General features: G+C 42.9%; 1 protein-coding gene across 2 annotated transcripts; it reads left to right on the forward strand.

The window, feature by feature from the left end:
• Positions 1 to 1,549: 1,549 nt before the first annotated feature.
• SELE (selectin E) lies at positions 1,550 to 18,129 on the forward strand. Of its 2 annotated transcripts, none has more exons than XM_083445318.1 (14): positions 1,550 to 2,178; positions 3,109 to 3,208; positions 4,865 to 5,251; positions 6,757 to 6,864; positions 6,991 to 7,176; positions 8,421 to 8,606; positions 8,743 to 8,928; positions 10,297 to 10,482; positions 10,595 to 10,780; positions 12,011 to 12,196; positions 12,969 to 13,079; positions 14,742 to 14,763; positions 14,879 to 14,936; positions 15,849 to 18,129. In XM_083445318.1, the coding sequence occupies exons 2-13, from the start codon at positions 3,172 to 3,174 to the stop codon at positions 14,925 to 14,927; spliced, it is 1,830 nt and encodes a 609-aa protein (XP_083301444.1). In that variant the 5' UTR covers positions 1,550 to 2,178; positions 3,109 to 3,171; the 3' UTR covers positions 14,928 to 14,936; positions 15,849 to 18,129. The 2 variants fall into 2 exon arrangements, with proteins under 2 accessions (XP_083301444.1, XP_083301445.1); XM_083445319.1 differs by having other exon boundaries at positions 1,960 to 2,178; positions 14,882 to 14,936.
• Positions 18,130 to 20,075: the final 1,946 nt, after the last annotated feature.

The raw sequence follows: 20,075 nt of genomic DNA on the forward strand, positions 1-20,075 counted from the left end.
TTAACTTGCACGATTTTAACTGCCCACAGTTGAAATTGTGCAAGTTAAGTCGAAGCAAGGTGGAGAGCTTAGAAGCTCTTTACACACTGGGTCTACTTCTGGCACAGAAATGTATTTCAAAATCACCTCCTTCATTGCTGGCCAAGGCCCGCTTGGCACTTGCGTACCCTCCAAGTACCCCAACTTTCAAGGGACAGTCCTGGAATTACAAAAAGCCATCCTGGCTTCTGATTTGATCCCAGAATGTCCCTATTTCCTCCAGCAGCGCTGCCGCCACCAAGCTCGGGGAGGAGGTGCTTGTCCCGAGCGACGCCAGCTGTGAGTCAGCATCCCGTTGCCTCTCCATGGCTGCATCCGCTGGCCTCCTCCGTTGGGCGGCTCGTAGTGGCTGCTAGAGGGCAGGCAAGGAGGAGGAGAGGCTGCCACTGCCAAGGCCGAGGGCTGAGGGGCAGGGAGAGGGCAGGGCCGCCCTGGGGAGTGGAGCAGAGCACAAGGTGTCCCAATTTATTTATTTTTAATGCTTTGTGAGTCTGTGTAATCCTGCCCCTTTCTAAAATCGATTTATAATTGTGTTTCTTTTTGTAACGCTGCCAAAAGAAAAATTAAAAATCCAGATTAAGGGATTTTCTCCATGGCCAAGAAAGGAGCGGCAGGGGGCTCGCTTCCGAACATGTAAAAACATTGGCAATTACTGAAGTCCTGGGTGTGGCTAGGGGTTATCAGACATTGCCTTGTCTATGTAGATAATCGCAGTGGCATAGTGGAGGGGGAGTGGGGTCCGGCAGGGCTGTGGCCCCGGGCATATTTTTTTCAGGGGGCTTGCAACCAGGGGCCCCCATGACAGGTTCCTTCGTCGAGGCCGGAGCTGCGGGCCTTTGGGGTCTGGCTAAAGCGTGCAAGGGAGCTGCCGAGGTAGCTTTCTCATGCAATGGCCCAATGTTGCCAGCCGGCTCCACTTGACCCCGGCTCAGGCTTGACCCTGGGGTGGAAGCGGCGGAGAGGGTTGCAGCAGCAATATTGGGCGTGGGAGTGTGCCTTCCCTCCCTGTGCCAGTTTCCGAGGCTGGAATTGGACCGTCCAACTATAATCATGTGTTGATTTACATTTTCCTTTCTTACAATTTTATAATTGTAAACTGTTTAGAATCCATTTGGGCATGTAAGTGGTAAAAGGTAAAGGGACCCCTGACCATTAGGTCCAGTCGTGATCGACTTTGGGGTTGCGGCGCTCATCTTGCTTTATTGACCGAGGGAGCCAGCGTACAGCTTCTGGGTCATGTGGCCAGCATGACTAAGCTGCTTCTGGCGAACCAGAGCAGCGCACAGAAACACCGTTTACCTTCCCACCGGAGCGGTACCTATTTATCTACTTGCACTTTGACGTGCTTTCGAACTGCTAGGTTGGCAGGAGCTGGGACCGAGCAACAGGAGCTCACCCCGTTGTGGGGATTTGAACCGCCGACCTTCTGATCGGCAAGTCCTAGGCTCTGTGGTTTAACCCACAGTGCCACCCGCCTCCCATTCATGTGAGTGGTATACAAATGTAATAACAACAACAACACAACTCAGCCCAAACCTGAGCAACCTACATAAATCCTTTCCCCTCTGAAACCTATTTATAAAAAAAAGTTTGAAAATTTGGATTTGGAAGAAAATAACACAAAGAACAATTTGTAAATTTGATTCACTGAAATAGCAGATTTTGATTCCACCATGTGAGTTTCTCTAGTTTAGAATACAGAACTTGCTTACGAAACAAACACAATTCCATTTGCAGCTACAGCAGCAAAGAAACTCAAATGCCTTTTTTTTTTTTACTGTTAGGACTGATTTCTATGTCCAGGAATTTAAAAAATAGCACAGATGCTCACCAGTGTTTTGAGAAGGAAGAGGCAGGGAGGCTGTCTGACTAATTTAGAAACACGGATATTCCGGGCAAATCATTTTTTTTCCTACCTAGGGAAATTCTCACTCCCCGCCTCCTCAGTAACATTTTGCTGGACACAATACTATAAAAGACGCAGGGCTCATGGCTCACAGTTAAGTATCAGCAAGTGAAAGCTGTAAGACGGGTCCTTGGCCAAAACCTAGAATACTGACCTCACCAAGGACACAGGTTCTACATCTAGGCAGCTACACCAGCTTACTTCTGAGATTCAGGATTGTGCAGCTATTGTTGGTAAGTAAGCAAGACTCTGCGTGCATATTTATGTATTTTTATTGCATATTAATAAACAGATAGTAAGCCATGTATGTATTGTACCATTGCTGAAATGCAAAAATGCATAAGGTGCCGAACTCAAAATGATGATTCTCGCCCATAATGAAACAATGCCACTTGGAAAAGAATTCCATGTGTGTGATTTGTCCATTTCTTCTAAGAACCTAGATTCAAGTAGGTAGCCGTGTTGGTCTGATGCAGTCGAAATAAAAAAAAAATTGTCCAGTAGCACCTTATAGACCAGCTAAGTTTGTTCTGGTATAAGCATGCACACAAAAGCTTATACCAGAACAAACTTAGTTGGTCTATAAAGTGCTACTGGACAATTATTATTTTTTAAAAAAAAATTTTCTAAGAACCTGTTACTGTGTTCACGCATGCCTATTTCCAATACCCATTCTGTAATAGTTGGGATTTCCCATTTTTCCAGTATTGAGCATGTACTATCCTAACTGCTAAGAAGAGATTAACTGTGAAGTGTTCACCTTCAATTTTAGGTACATTCATTATGTTATTTGTGGCGTAATCCTCCTATGCCCATCTCCTCGGGGCTTAGCCAGATTTCCTCTTGTCCTGCTGCTCTCAGGATTTTCATCTATTCAATTTAAAGCTAAAAAGCAGGTTTTCCCTGGGAAAGGAGTGGGGCAAGGCCTGTGTTTTCTAGGCACGGGTCAAGATGAAGTGTGGGCGAACCCTCAGTCAGAAGTAAATCCTATTTAATTCAATTACTACCAAGTAATTATGGATACATAGGATTGTAGTCTCAGAAAAGTACAAACCTCACAGCCTAAAACCATGTCCCAGTGTTCAACCTCAATATATTTTTCCTCTGCTTTAAAACCCATTCCTTACCATAAATGTGCTGCGCTTCCTTTTTTCTTTATACAGCAAATTCTGCAAAGTCAACCCAAGGGAGGGAGAAAAAAAGGTTTATAGTCAGTTCCTGCCATAATGAACGCCCTTTGGTTCCTGTCTGCTCTCACCTATGGTAAGTAATGTCTTTCAGAATGGGAAATCCTCTAGAAAAGGGACGGGTGGAGTTCAGCTTTCTGGGAACTCCTTTGGTTTTTAGTAGAGCCCCAAACGGAATTGTTTGCAGCCTACAATTATTGGATGAATTACTCAGCTGCCTTATTTGGCTGCCTTATTTGCCCAGGCAGGCACAGCCTGTGGCCCATGAGAGCAGCAAAATAACCAGATCGTACAATGGTGATGGGTTGAAATCAGGCCAAATCTTTATTGACAGCAGCAGGCAGGGCAAGGGTTGGCATGGCATTGGGTCCCAGGATCAGTTCATCCTTCCACCATGTTGATGGGATGGATCTGCCAGGTTTGGACCACTCCAAACCTGTCCTGTGGGAGTCAGCCTGTGTTGAACCTTGTTGTGGTGTAAGCCAAGCAAGCAAGGTATCAATAGGTGACCAGGCTGCAGATTCCAACCAGGCAGAAATCCAACCCAAGCTTGGGTTTGCCATGGTCAATCCTCCCCTTAGCCCTACCCCCTACTATGTTGATCCTGCCCAGTGCCATTTCCGCCTTCATATAAACAACGTTCTTCTGCCTAACGAAGGCCACAATTTCACTGAAGGAAAGGTGAAAAAAACCCAACCAAGAGAAAAATTCCTTTCTGGCCCTGCCAACCAGTGACCCAAAATTGCTCAGTGAAGGCTCTAACCCTTGCCCAGTTTTTTGCTTCAGTCTACGGGCCACAGCACTACCAAGCAAAGGCGTCCTAGGCACATAGGGTGAGGAACGGGGCTTAGATGGGAAAAGTCATTTTGCTGTTGCTTGGGTTAGAAAGCTTGCCAATCTAATGAACCAGAGAGCTATTTCCATTTACCTTTCCCCCAGTCCTGCTCTAGAATAATTCAGGAAACTAGAGCACGGGAAGTCAAACAAAATAGTTTAATTTGGTACTGAAAAATTGGCTCTTTTAATTGTATTGTAATTTGGTATTGTATTAATGTGACTTTTATTGGATTTTTATAAATGGAAATTAATAAAAATTATTATACTGGGGGGGGGGGGAATAATTCAGAAATCGACATTCCTTGTTTGATTTTTCTTTCCTCTGTAAGTGGCAGCCTTATTCTGCAGACATTTTTAAAAAGTATACTGAAAAGTCAGAAATGGACAGAAGTCATATTTTGATTAAAAAATGAATACAGAGTGTAGCCTCTCCTTCTTGACTTCTCTGACCAGTTGTCCAAAGTCATGTTATTTCTTCTCTTTGTCTTCCATCTAGCCTAGAGATTTCAGGAGACCTTTCCTCCTTGACTGCTCACTGGTTTTCTTGGCGCTTATAGGCCAGTCTCCAATCTCATTTGCTTTCCTCCACCACCCACCTTCATAGCTATGAATTTCCCCTTGTTCACAAGTAGGCTCTTTACTCCCAAAGGGCCTCAAGCTTCTATTTCTGCGTCTCAGGTCCATCACTGGGAATGACATGGTTGTTCACCACTTTTAGAGCAGGATGCTGCTCCTTCCACCGTTTGCCACTTGATTTGGCCGTCTGTCTATTTTGTCTTCTTACTCCAGCATAAACCTCGTTTCTGAACCCTCAAGGCTTGGAGAGGTCTTTGAGCAACATTTTTCTAAATAAATAGACATACATAGCAACTTGATGATGTGTTCTTTTTTCCAGGACTTTTGTTGCTTAAGGAAAGCACCTGCTGGACATATCATTATTCACTTGAAACCATGAATTATACAGAAGCTGAGAAATGGTGTAAAACCCACTTTACCCACCTGGTTGCGATTCAAAATAAGGAGGAAAATGAGTACTTAAACAAAGAGATCCCTTATAATGGATCGTACTACTGGATTGGGATCAGAAAAATTGGCAATGTGTGGAGGTGGGTGGGAACGAACAAGGCTTTGACTGAAGAAGCTAAAAACTGGGCAAAAGGTGAACCAAACAACAAAGGGAAAAACCAGGACTGCGTGGAAATCTACATCAACCGAATACAAGATGCAGGAAAGTGGAATGATGAACGTTGCAGCAACAAGAAAAGGGCTTTGTGCTATACAGGTATGGGATGGGATCCTTCTGACTAATATATTTGCCTCTAAAACAGCTAGAAACTTGTTTGGCAGATCCTACTGGCTTCTGTGCAAGAGAGCATCTTGTATTGTGTGGCATGCAGACTGCTGAATGTTCAGGGATCGTCCACACTTTTAAAAATTTACTTCATTTGTTCCGTGCCCTTATTGCATGGGTCTGAGTGGTTTCCTGCTTGTCCCATTCTTTCTAGGCACAGGTCCAAGAGGTTTTCCGTTTGCATCACTGCTTTCCCCAGGAAAACCCACTTTACCACTGAATTGGAATAACGTCAGTCCCTGGGAAACCCAGCTAATATTTGCTCTGATTCAACGATAAAGAGGGAAGAACCCTAAATAGTCGCAGGCTTGCACCACAGTTCCACTGTTCTCTATTCAGTCTATTCACTCTTCAATATCAGCACTATAATAATACTACCTGCCTATGAGGTGTAAATGTAATATGGGTTAGGGACAGAATGTCAGTAAATGCCTTTTGATCATCAGTGGAGTCTTTCAGTTCGTTTGTTTATCAATAAACTAATAAACCGATAAAGTAATAAAAACTAATAGTATGTTTCTTGCTCAAACTGTTGCTGGTGTCTGTAAGCCTGAGATGACTTCAAGAGGGCCAGTTAGTTAAGCTGTCCATTTTACTCATTTGCACAAAGTTTGCAAGGTGGTTGTGCAAAGTCAGCTGTTCCTTGTTCTGATTTGTTCACAAGGAGGTCTTAACTAAGGTTACCAGATTTCCCTGTTTCCCAGGGACAGACCCTGGATTTTCAAATCAGTCCCCATACAAAATCCATTGAAGTTGAAAAGTGTCCCCGGATTCATTGAAAAAAATCTGGTAACCTTAGTTTTAACAGCTGTTAATCCCACACAGCTGTTAATCCCCTTATCGCAAAAAGTATGATGTTTATTTTTATCGGGTGGTGGGAGCAGGTTTGCTGCAAAAGAGCATATACATCCACCTCAGTTTTGGATATAGCCATCTGATTTTGCCGGTGTGTGATTGAATCCCATTTGCAAAACAGCAACAGTGTGGAAGTGGCCTAAGCTGGGAAAATAAGCACAGGACAACTGTGTCGATGACACCTTGTGATAGCCAAGTGATATGCAGTGGTGCAGTGCTCTATAGTGAAACCATATCAAAGACTGGTGAAAATAAAACTTTTGCATAAAAGGAAGAGAATGGAGAACCCTCCAATAACTCCAAATTGTGGATTTCTCTGTTCTTTGCTGCCTTGTGGAACATGTTCCCCCTTGCATCCACAGAGCAGAAAAAGATGGGCAGCACCCAAAGGGCATGAGGCCAAGAAAGAGGATGTGCAGCCTGAAGATGTGGCCTACATATGATGCGATATTAAACTCAAAGTGGTTTAATGCATCAGTGTCTTCAGGGCCAAGAGCCTGTTCCACTCACTTGTTGTAATAGTTCATTTAAAGCATGTTACATATGATGGGGTGATTTATAGCCTGTTAATTGTCTTGCAGCCTCCTGTAATCTGCATTCCTGCAGCGGCCATGGCAAATGTGTGGAGACCATTAATAATTACACCTGCCAGTGTGATACAGGATTCTACGGGCGCAATTGTGAACATGGTAGGATTAATCGTATAGTTCTTTTTCAAACCCGGGCAATTCATCTCTAACCCTGTAGCTTTAATGCGCGTTGCTTGAAAAAACGGCCTTGCCTAACTCCTTGCTTGTTGTGTTCCTTCTCTATAGTAATTACCTGTGACACACTGAAAAACCCAGATCATGGTACCTTAGAATGCAGCCACCCAGTGAAGGGTTTTAGCTACAACTCATCTTGTCATGTTCAATGTGCCGAAGGCTACAAATCCACTGGACTGGAACCCGTATTGTGCACCGATTCTGGAAACTGGTCTGCACCCACCCCTTTGTGTAAAGGTCAGTGAACTGAGTGAGTCCTAAATGAATGAAAACTAATGCAGAACCTCATAGCTTAACCCTAGAAGTGATGAGGGAAGTGAGTCTTCATTAGCCATACAGCATCAAAATCTTTGCTAAGTTGGCAAAGGACATTGTTTTGTGCTAGATTCTGTGGGAGTTGTGACAATACAGTCATACCTTGGATCCCAAACGCCTTGGTACTCAGACGTTTTGGCCCCCAAACACCGCAAAACCTGGAAGTGAGTGTTCCAGTTTGCGAACTTTCTTTGGAACCCGAATGTCCAACAAGGCTTCCACAGCTTCTGATTGGCTGCAGGAGCATCCTGCAGCCAATCAGAAGCTGTGCTTTGGTTTCTGAACATTTTGGAAGTCGAACGGACTTCTGGAACGGATTCTGTTCGACTTCCAAGGTACAACCCAATAGGATAGCCCAAACCACCTTCAAATCCCAAGTTCTCTTTCTCTGGGGGGTGTTCCCTGAGACAGCCAAAATCGCACAATCCATACTTAAGAGGTGAGGAATCAGGCAGGCTTGGGGGAGCCCTAAGATTTGCAGCAGTACAAACAAAAGAAAACAACCCACATTTTAAAAAATTAAGGGAATACACTTCCCCAAAACCGGCCCAGAGTACAGTGGTGCCTCGCAAGATGAAATTAACTCGTTCTGCGAGTTTTTTCGTCTTGTGAATTTTTCGTCTTGCGAAGCACAGTTTCCCATAGGAAATGCATTGACGGTTTCCCATAGGAATGCATTGACAGTTTTAAGAAAAAGGCGCAAGACGTTATCGTCTTGCGAAGCAAGCACATAGGGAAATTCGTCTTGCGAAGCAACTCAAAAAACAAAAAACTCTTTCGTCTTGCGAGTTTTTCGTCTTGCGAGGCATTCATCTTGCGAGGTACCACTGTATGTTCAAAAGCCACAGAACAATGACGGTGTAGGAAGGGAAGAAATGCAAGCAGTGAAGATGGAATGGAGTATCTGAAAACTGTGTGGGTGGGTGTGTTTTTGTAATGGAGCAACCCAGAAAAGTGCTTGGCCGGCTGGAACCCTGAACAGGAGCACTCCACACGGCAACAATTTGTTTCAGGTCCCACTTTTAAATTTGTAATAGTCATCAAACTGCAAAAAATTGTCACGTCTTTGGTAGTTAGGTGAGGAATCCATGTTCGGCTTCAGGTACCGTGTATCTTATGGATTGGAGAACAAAGACAAACCTAAAGCATTTTGATTGCATTTCTAGTTGCGGAATGCCATGCGCTCCAGACACCTGCTCACGGGTTCCTCAACTGCTCCCATCCCTCTGGGAATTTTGCCTGGAATTCGTCATGTGAGTTTGGCTGTAGAGATGGCTTTGCCTTGAGTGGCTCCAGCAGGCTGCAGTGTCAGGCATCTGGAGAGTGGGACGGACAACAGCCAGCCTGTGAAGGTACTAGTTTTGTTCCATTGCCTTGCTTACCTTCACAGAGCTCATTATATTTCTCTGTGTGCACACCCTGCCCCCCCACAACACTCTCCTGTTATGTATCTGGATTAACCAAGGTCACGATCTGTGTCTGTTTCAGCGGTGAAATGTGAAGCGGTACCTTCGCCTGAAAATGGCTCTGTGAGTTGCTCCCATGTGGACGCAGAACTGACCTACAACTCAACCTGTGATTTTGTGTGTGAGCAGGGCTACGCCTTAAGAGGATCGCCTCAAATTCAGTGTTCATCCGAGGGACGCTGGTCACAGCCAATCCCTGCATGTGAAGGTAGGATTTCCTATCCACGGGAAAGAAAATGTTCTGGAAAATCTGTAGTTATGATTTTTATTCCATTGGTTTAAATTGAGCTGAATCCCACTCATCTCTCTAACTTGTTAATCTGTTAAAATGGTTTGTAATGAAAGCTTTCAACACATCTCTGGAAATACCGTATTTTTTGCTCTATAAGACGCACCAGACCATAAGACGCACCTAGTTTTTGGAGGAGGAAAACAAGAAAAAATATTCTGAATCTCAGAAGCCAGAACAACAAAAGGGATCGCTGTGCAGCGAAAGCAGCAATCCCTCTTGCTGTTCTGGCTTCTGGGATAGCTGCGCAGCCTGCATTCACTCCATAAGGCACACACACATTTCCCCTTACTTTTTAGGAGGGAAAAAGTGAGTCTTATAGAGCAAAAAATACGGTAGTTGTTTTGAAAGAGCTGGAAACAGGCTGGCTGGCCTGCTTCTGTTCCTACTAACTGATTCTGGCCCCTGGTGTTTTCAAAAACCAAATCAGAAAAAGAAAGAAAGCATTGTGAACCACTGTTCCTTTACTCTTCTTTCAAATAGCAGTCCAGATCAGAACCACAAGGTGAGGCTTTTTTACCATTTTGCCAATGGGTAAAGGAGCCTTCCTCCCCAAAGCTGCTATTTGTCCCAGGTCAGAAGTCCCACTTACACATCTAAAGGCTTATCAAGACTTTCTACTGCTACATTTTAGCTCTAACTATTATAAAAACAGGTATTGCCTTTCACGTGGCAAGATAAATTCAAGCAAGTGTTAATGTGTAGTTCAGCCCAAAGAAACATGGGAATACAGTGGTACCTCAGGTTAAGTACTTAATTCGTTCCGGAGGTCCGTTCTTAACCTGAAACTGTTCTTAACCTGAAGCACCACTTTAGCTAATGGGGCCTCCTGCTGCTGCCGCGCCGCCGGAGCCCGATTTCTGTTCTTATCCTAAAGCAAAGTTCTTAACCTGAAGCACTATTTCTGGGTTAGCGGAGTGTGTAACCTGAAGCGTATGTAACCTGAAGTGTATGTAACCCAAGGTACCACTGTATGTTTTCCCATAGCATGCAGGCCCTTCACACTCCCTGCCCATAGTAGTGACGACTGACCCTTCATTAATATAACCTTACAATTATGAGCTCCCCCCGCCCAACTGAATTTCAGAGTGAGGGAATCTTGCTGCTCTCTAGCATCTTGCCTCTAACAGTAGAGTCTAACACTTTGAAACCTTCAAGCCTCCCAGTCCATTCACCTGCAGCTCCCTTTCCCATCCACAAAAGCCTAAGCCCATCTTGTCGCCAGGTATATTTTTTCTTGTTACCCCCCAAGACAGAACTAATGCAGATGAATATGTCATTTAACAGCTGTGGAGTGTAGTGAACTGAAACCTCCAGTTCATGGCTTCTTGAACTGCTCTCACGCTTCTGGGAATTTCCCCTGGAATTCAACCTGCAAGTTTGCCTGTTCAGAAGGGTTTGTTCTGAGAGGGTCCAGTGAGCTCCAGTGTGGTGCCTATGGAGAATGGGATGGACAAAAACCAGAGTGTGAAGGTACTATCTCATTTGGGCCTTGCCTTTGTCTGCATTACAGGATTATTTTTTTCTTATTTCCAGTGTCCCAGTGACATGCAAACTAAACGTAAGTTTCAACGGTCTCTTACAGCAGTGAAATGCGAGGTGGTACATCAGCCCGAAAGGGGCTTTGTGAACTGCTCCCACCTGGATACAGATCCAAGCTACAATTCAGTCTGCGAATTTAGTTGTGAGGAGGGCTACACCTTGAGAGGGTCATCCAAAAGTCAATGCACATCCAAGGGGCACTGGTCAGAGCCAATTCCTGTTTGTGAAGGTGAGACTTAAGCCCATCTCAGCACATTTCCAAATCAGTTTGCAGATACTTTGAAATAAAAAGCCCTCAGGAAAATTCATTGTAGTATGCATTTCTCCTTATGTACACATTTTTGTGTACAATTTTGCACAATATATACAAGAACTAATATATGCAAGAGCCAATAAATGCATAGATATTTTCACTAATACAGTGGTGCCCCGCAAGACGAATGCCTCGCAAGACGGAAAACCCGCTAGACGAAAGGGTTTTCCGTTTTTCAATGCGCTTCGCAGGACGAATTTCTCTATGGGCTTGCTTCGCAAGACGAAAATGTCTTGCGATTCTTGCGATTTTTTTCCGCTCCCCACCCCCTTTTCCTAAGGCACTAAGCTGCTAATAGCCTTTTAGCAGCTAATCCCTTAAGCCTTTAATAGCCGCTAATAGCGCTAATCCGCTAATAGGGTTGCTTCGCAAGACGAAAAAACCGCTAGACAAAGAGACTCGCGGAACGGATTCTTTTCGTCTTGCGAGGCACCACTGTACTTTGAAATAAAAAGCCCTCTGGAAAATTCATCAGCATTGTAGTATGCATTTCTCCTAACGTACACATTTTTGTGTACGATTTTGCACAATATATACAAGAACTAATATATGCAAGAGCCAATAAATGCATAGATATTTTCACTAATATATGTTTTTATCAAAAAAAAATTTGATAGGAGAATTGAATCACAATATATAGAGGAGGGGAAATTTTGAAGGATAGTTTGTTTCAGTTTGTGTCTTGTTTTGGGAAATGCAAATGATGTAGGATTGCATTTAAATCAAAACCAAAACAAATTTCTCCCCTGTCTGTAGTAGAGTTGTATCTCAGGCCTATTATTAATTTTGCTATATTCATAGTCTGCTCTTTAATTATATTCCAAGTGGCTGGTTCATACAAGTAGCAAGATGAGTAGGCGATCCTCTTTCTAGACTACACTTTAGTTTGCTATTACATGAAAAACAGATCAATGTTCACAGAAACTCGCAGTTTACTAAACTTGGGTGGAATCTGCACACATATAAAAAACCCCTGTGAAAATGCTTTTTATAAAAACATTTTGGAAAATGTATTGAATTTGCCATAGCTCGCTGTCACCATCTAGTGACACATTTGTATATTGCACTTTAAAACCCACTTAAAACGTTTTATTCGCAGCTGTATAGCTGAGTCCTTAGGTTAATATCTGCATCATTGTATTTCAGCAATACAGTGTGAAATACTGACACCTCCTGAGAACGGCTTCTTGAATTGTTCGGACCCTGAGAGACATTTTGTCTATGGCACAATTTGCGAGGTCAGCTGTACAGAGGGATGGGTGCTGAATGGTTCCCACAGACTCCATTGCTTGGCTGCAGGAAACTGGACGTCAAGTCTTCCCACATGTGGAGGTATCCACTCATCTCATTGCTATCCTTTCTTGTAGTGCCAGCGGTGTAGAAGAGACCTTTGAGTGATCTTGAAAATCAGGGTGGGAAAAGGAAGCATTTTTAGAAACACATAATGGAGGGTCTAGGGACGCGGCTGGCGCTGTGGGTTAAACCACAGAGCCTAGGACTTGCTGATCAGAAGGTTGGCAGTTCGAATCCCCGCGACAGGGTGAGCTCCCGTTGCTCGGTCCCTGCTCCTGCCAACCTAGCAGTTCGAAAGAACGTCAAAGTGCAAGTAGATAAATAGGTATCGCTCCGGCGGGAGGGTAAACGGCGTTTCCGTGCGCTGCTCTGGTTTGCGAGAAGCGGCTTAGTCATGCTGGCCACATGACCCGGAAGCTGTACGCCGGCTCCCTCGGCCAATAAAGCGAGATGAGCGCCGCAACCCCAGAGTCGGTCACGACTGGACCTAATGGTCAGGGGTCCCTTTTCCTTTACCTTTTAATGGAGGGTCTCTTCTGATGCAGCTCTCTGAAGATGGTTGGATAGCGGAAATGCTTATATGAATTATGGGAGAAAAGGAACCAGTCGTAAACAGGAGTTTATCCATGAAGGGGAATACTGGTACCATGGTCCCAGGCAAAGCGCTGATATGGAGGAACCAGGGAGACACTACAAAGGAACAGAAGTGCTGATTTGAAGCCTCCTGTGCTATAACCTCTGACAGCTATGAAGTATTATAATAAATGCAATTTACCACTGATTTCATTCATAATCCTTTTTCCAACTTCAGCTCCTTCAGCATCTTCAAGCAACGTGACAATTGCAGCCACAGTCACTTCGGCCTCGTTGTTTTCAATAGGATCGTTCCTTATTTGGCTCATGAAGCGTTTTCGGAGGAAAGGTGAGATATTTCCCTCATCTGTTTGTTACCAAGCTACACCTAGGACTAAGGTACACAGTTTTAAATGCGTAGCAAAGTGCAATATACTAAATGTGACACCGGATGGTGACAGTGAGCTATGGCAAATTCAATATCGTTTTCAAAACGATTTTTTTAAAGCACCTTCACAGCGTTTTTTTATATGTGTGTAGATTCCACCCTAGTTGCACTCAAAGGGTTGAGGCAGAAATATGGAGTATCATAGAATCACAAAACTGTAAAGTTGGAAAAGACCCTGAGGGTCATCTAGTTCAACCCCCCCCCCCCCATGCAAGAATCTCAACTAAAGGCATTAACGCTTACCTAAATCAGAGGTTGCCAATGCACTTGCTGGTCTCTCTTATGACACCCATGAAAGGTCTCAGTTAATATCCCCTCAGTAATCCACACTGCAAGGGACGCGGGTGGCGCTGTGGGTAAAAGCCTCAGCGCCTAGGGCTTGCCAATCGAAAGGTCGGCGGTTCGAATCCCCGTGGCGGGGTGTGCTCCCGTTGTTCGGTCCCAGCGCCTGCCAACCTAGCAGTTTGAAAGCACTCCCGGGTGCAAGTAGATAAATAGGGACCGCTTACTAGCGGGAAGGTAAACGCGTTTTCGTGTGCGGCTCTGGCTCGCCAGAGCAGCGATGTCACGCTGGCCACGTGACCCAGAAGTGTCTCCGGACAGCGCTGGCCCTTGGCCTCTTTGAGTGAGATGGGCGCACAACCCTAGAGTCTGTCAAGACTGACCCGTACGGGCAGGGGTACCTTTACCTTTACCTTTAATCCACACTGCACTAGAGGCAGGTTGCTCTTTCTTGTTTGCACTCACACAGAGCCTAGGACTTGCCGATCAGAAGGTCGGCGGTTCGAATCCCCACGACGAGGTGAGCTCCCATTGCTCAGTCCCAGCTCCTGCCGACCTAGCAGTTCGAAAGCACATCAAAGTGCAAGTAGATAAATAGGTACCGCTCCGGCGGGAAGGTACACGGCGTTTCTGTGCGCTGCTCTGGTTCGCCAGAAGCGGCTTAGTCATACTGGCCACATGACCTGGAAGCTGTACTCCGGCTCCCTCAGCCAATAAAGCAAGATGAGCGCCGCAACCCCAGAGTCGGTCACGGCTGGACCTAATGGTCAGGGGTCCCTTTACCTTTACCTTTAGGCATCCTTGTATTAAACACTCTTCCTTAAACTTGCCCACATTTCATGGGATGCCAGGAGTGGATACCCTCCGTTCTATTCTGCACAGAGGAGAGCTGCAAAAAGTGTGATGTAAGCAATGTGATGGCAGATGTAGGGACCAGTTCTCCCCATTGATGGGGGTGGGGCAGGCCTGCATAATATTGAGGTCCTTTCTCTTTCTGTGACTGGTGCCTTACAGCACTTTCTCGAAATTCCACATGTGTTCACTGACCCAAAAAGTCTAGCAACCTCCAATTCATATAGAATTCCACATATAGCCCTAGTGTGTAAAAGAGTGCAAGAGGCCAGGTCGAATGTGTCCATCTTAGTACAGCTAAGAAAGTGGAATATTACCAAATAACGTGGAACCAGCTCCTGGGAATGTGGAACCTTTTCCCTAGGTACTTGTGCTTGGAATTGCAGCCTTGGTGTCCAAATACTAATACTTCCTCTTCTTCTTTTGCAGCGAAGAAATTTTCTCCTGCCAGGTACGTTGCGTTTCAAAACTTATGTGGAAAATTCAAAGTAATATTTTGTTGACATAGCACTGTTTTATGGCGGAGAGATTTATTAATACATGCATTTTTAATTTCTGTTTTGCAGCAGTTGCTACAGCGTGAATTCCGAAGCTACTTTTGGTCACCTGATTTAATTCACTCAGGTAAGACATGAAAAAGTTCATTTGGAAAAGACATATAAAGCTGAGAGTAAGGATCTTTTTATTTTTTATTTTTATCTTTCTTATTGATTTTTAAGTTTTTACAGATTGGTCACTAGTTTAAGCAAATTAAATTAAATTAAGACAAATTTAACTTTTTTCCAAATCTGACTTCTCGCACACCTTCCTAGATGTGTCAACGGTTCTCCTTAGTGCTGCATCATATTCCCCAATTAATTCTAGTTTAACTTCAAACACTACAGATAACCTTACATTACAATATACTTGCGTTTTTGACTTAATTTCTTTTCAGACAACTATCCATCAATCAATTCCTGCACGTATATTAAATTAACATTTCCAGTTTCAACAAGTGAGGTCGCTTATCAGATTGTCAATCCCTACTAAATCATTGATTAATATTAATGAACATAGAATAAAACTTCCTCTCCAGCCCTCTGTGTGTCTACAAACATAGCAATTTTCTTATTGTTCAGCTCCTTTGTCGTACATCGGATGTAGTCTGTGTTCTCTCTGTCTCTCTCTCTCTCTTTCTTTCTCTCTCTGTCTCTCTCTCTCTTTAAGATAGGAACTCCAAGGTAGATCATCTCACTCAGTATATTTTCCCACCAGTGACATCATAGCAACCAGCCCATGATATCCAGGGATGCTAACCACATTCTCCTAGATAATTCAAGTTCTTGTTCCAGCCTCTTCCCCTGATCCGAGCCACTTGGCCACAGATGTATATGTAATAAGAATTTGTGGTTGCGATCCTTATCCACACTTACTTGGGAGCAACCGCCACTGAATTTCAGTGAGACGGAAAGGTGTAAATATGCATAGGATTGTACAGTGTATAAGGTTTTTCCTGGATGCACCTCTTTTAAATTGCAAACATTGTTATTTTTGTAGGATTTCAAGCCGTCTCCTCTGGAGTATGTGAGGAAGGAGAATGAAGAATGGCCATAAGTCAGGCATCAGAAGTTCTTGTGTTTTATCAAGAAGAACAGCCTGAGCTAAACATTTGCTTTCTGCAAGAGAATATGGCAGTGCCAGTGTCCATCAGGCTTCTCAGAGCATGGACAAAGATCAAACATGGTGCCTCAGGCGGAGAGATCTGTCATCCTGGAACTGAAGAGAAGGTACCACAGTAACCTGAGAAAAATCTTCCTGCTACACCAAAGCCATCTGCCACCTACTGGACATCTCTGTTGATGAAGCTGCATCAGATGAGGAAGAGCACTGAATAGTCAGTGTGGAAGATATTCGAACAGCTAGTTCTCTTTCATTTCAGTGAGTCTAGCAGGGAGAAATTTTCTGGTGGATAATTACCCACATTTCGTGGGATAAAATAATTATTTGTATAATTCTTAGAGTTCAAATGCAAAAATTCACATTCCGATTCTTAACTTTTAAATGCATATGTTGAAAATCCTCACCCAGAATTTTGCATTTTGATTGCCATACAAAATAGTTGATCTATGCCAAAGTCCAAATATATATATATATATAAAGAGAACTCTGAAAATGTGCTGTTTTGATTTTAGATTCTGCTTGGAGATGGGTTTTAGATTTGCACCTTTGAATAGGAAACATTTTGTTTCACATCCTAAAAGTGTTTTTTGAAACCCAGACTTCAAGTTCTTATAGTCACATATATTTGCCGAAAAATAAATGTGGATGAGTTTCACCTCTTCCTCCTGGTGCGGAAGATATTATTTTGTTTTAAGTGAGCTCTATTTATTTATTTATATTTATTAAACTTATTAGTTGCTTGTAGCCTGAAGATCTCCAAGTGACTTACAGCAATATTTATATATATATTATCTAGCTAGCACTGAAATTAATTTTAGGATAGTAGCACCTGTTTAGTTTCTTAAATGCTGACTTTGAAACATTTATCAAAGCTACCGTAACCTTAATTCAGTTATAGCAATGTAGATTTTTTTCCTTTTTGGCTGCTATGTTTTACAAAGCGTTTTCACTATCAGAGCCTTCTTTGTGAAAGCAAAAGTGTAATTAAATCCAAGGCGTTAGAATTTTTTCATCCCTATGGGATTTGGTACTGTAATTTCAATTATATTGATTATATTTATTGCTTGGGCATTTTCATTTCAGTACAAAAAAAAAAAGATTATATACAGAAAAAAGTAGTAGAATTAATTATATTTACTAAAAATCCTCCTAATAAATAGCAAAGCTAAAAACCGTTGAAACAAATGGAAGCATATTTTCCTTATTATGGCTTATATCCACAGTTTTGGAATACCTCAATTTTACTTAATTTGTTCCAATTCAATATTGTTTAAATAGTTTATATTATTGTATATCAGGCCAACAGCACAAAGGGTGCAGATGGTTACGTCCATTCCCAGAAATTCTGTCACTTCTTAATTCTGAATTTTCCTTTGAAGAGTTAAGTTACATATTTAAAATTAGGTGTTTCTTTGGGAGGGATGTTTCGATATTATCAAATACAGTTAAAAGGCACTGCTAATTTCTGAAAATGATACCCATGTCCTGTCCTGGGCTTGCCTGATCTTATTTTCCTCTATAAACATTCCATTATATTCAGTCATTCAGAATGAATATATCAGTCGCATCTAAGGAATACTTTAAACTACCTTATAACTGCACCTGCACAAAGCTCTCTACTAGAAATGATACCCTGTTATATATGAAGTACAAAAATATGCAAAATCCGAGTACCTGAAATGTAGAGACTGAAAATTTAACAGTTATTTGGTATATGTTCAGAAATATGGGATATAATTTCAGTAGCATGTTGATGGGTAGCTTCCAGTAAGATCCTGGCAGTAACCCTAAGCATGTCTCCCTTAAAATAAGTGACACAATGTACTGTATTTAATAGTAAACATGGTTAAATCTAGCTTCCTGGGCATCCAAATCTTTTAAATCCTGATCTAAGCATAGACAATGAATGAGTGAGTGAGATTGTCTACCAAGCAATGTGTTTCAGATCAGGGTATTAGTGTTTACCCCTTCAAACAGTGGCATGGGGTTTCCTTATATTTCAAATCCCCCCTAGAAGCACACAAACAGTTAAAATCTAAAACGTAATAAAATATGCTATGTATTTAATTTATTTAATGTATTTAATTTGGCCATTGCCAGAAGTTTATTGTGCTTTTTTGTTTACGTGCATTCCCAATAAAACAGTTCTGAATTCAAAGCCTGTTGAAACTTTGCTTTATTAAGTCTGAACTGCCTGAGTCTGAACGCACAGCTTTCGGTGGCAGCGGCCGTCTGGATTATAATCTTGTTTTGCTCATCCGCCACAAGGACGCAGTTCACAGAAGGAGTGCTCTTCTGCCACCACAGAGCTTCCATGGAATGAAACTCTTGCAGAGATTGTTCCCTTGACATATTAAGAGTGAGAAAACACAGCGACCAGCAGATGGTGCCATTTGCACAGGACTCCGTGTCCGACGGATGGAGAGGGTGCTTCAGTCACGGTAGAGCTGAACACCCCAAATTCTCTCTCTTTTTTTAAAAAAAATAATTTTTATTGAATGATTTTATGTTACAAAAAAACATTACAACCATACTACCAAACATTCCGCTGGGACGCGGGTGGCGTTGTGGGTTAAAGCACAGAGCCTAGGGCTTGCTGATCAGAAGGTGGGCGGTTCGAATCCCCGCGACGGGGTGAGCTCCTGTTGTTTGGTCCCAGCTCCTGCCAACCTAGCAGTTCGAAAGCACGCCAAAGTGCAAGTAGATAAATAGGTACCGCTCCGGCGGGAAGGTAAATGGCGTTTCCATGCGCTGCTCTGGTTCGCCAGAAGCGGCTTAGTCATGCTGGCCACATGACCTGGAAGCTGCACGCCGGCTCCCTCAACCAATAAAGCGAGATGAGTGCTGCAACCCCAGAGTCGGTCACGACTGGACCTAATGGTCAGGGGTCCCTTTACCTTTACCAAACATTCCATACAAAACACACATATGTATAGACACCCACACAAAAATGAAAATAAAGAAAGTAAATATTTCCCCCCTTTTATCTTACAAAAAGTTTTCTTCAGTTTTGATTTCCTGTCAAGTCCCTTCGCATATGTTTTATCTTACAATCAAATGCACACAAAACAATAAACCTTTCTATATAAATTTTCCAATACATTCCGAAAACATAATAAATCCTTAATTGTTATCCACCTCCTTTTACTTCCTTTGTCACTCGAATGCTAGTACGGAGTCAAAACTATTATTGTATTTTTGAACATAATCTTCTATAACCACCCCATTTCCCCACAAATTTTTGCTTTCAGTTTCCTCTGAGTTTGCTAGTCAACTCAGCCATCTCCACCAATTCCTGTAATTTGATTTGCCAATCTCTTATTCTCAAACAAGAGCAACGAGGGGCCAGGGCCATAGCCAGCTGCTGAACCCGCCCTAAATGGGGCCTGCCCCATTTCTAGGAGGGTCTTGAAAGAAGCAGATTCCTTATAGAAACCTGTTGCTTCTGCATACATTTTAGCATTTATGAATTGTTAGCCTCCGGAAATTATTTTAAAATATGTCTATGCCACTATAGTTCCATGCAGGTTTACAAGGATTGAAATAACACACACACAACAACAATAGCTCAGCAATTGAAATAGAGCAGAACATAGATGCTGAATAAGAATAATAATTGTTCAGAAGCATTACCATACAGCCTCCTTAAATAAGCCATAGTTTTCGCAAGCAATCCTACACCTGCACCTCACCATTCACAGAGTCCTAGGAGTGAATTCCTTCCCTTTTTTGGCTCAAGAGGTGTCTTCACTTTTTGTTGTTGCTGTTAAATAATTTTTATTAATTTTCAATTCCAAAAATCTAATATGCGCATATTATATTAACACCAAATAGCAATAACAATTCAATTACAAATCAATTACATAGCCAACTACAGTGGTGCCCCGCAAGACGAATGCCTCGCAAGACGAAAGGGTTTTCCGTTTTTCAATGCGCTTCGCAGGACGAATTTCCCTATGGGCTTGCTTCGCAAGACGAAAATGTCTTGCATTTTTTTTCGCTCCCCACCCCCTTTTTCTAAGCCGCTAAACCGCTAATAGCCTTTTAGCAGCTAATCCGCTAATAGGGTTGCTTCGCAAGATGAAAAAACCGCTAGACGAAGAG

This window comes from Podarcis tiliguerta, assembly GCF_965153285.1.
Source record: "Podarcis tiliguerta genome assembly, chromosome: 6".
In the NCBI taxonomy this organism is placed as follows: Eukaryota; Metazoa; Chordata; class Lepidosauria; order Squamata; family Lacertidae; genus Podarcis; species Podarcis tiliguerta.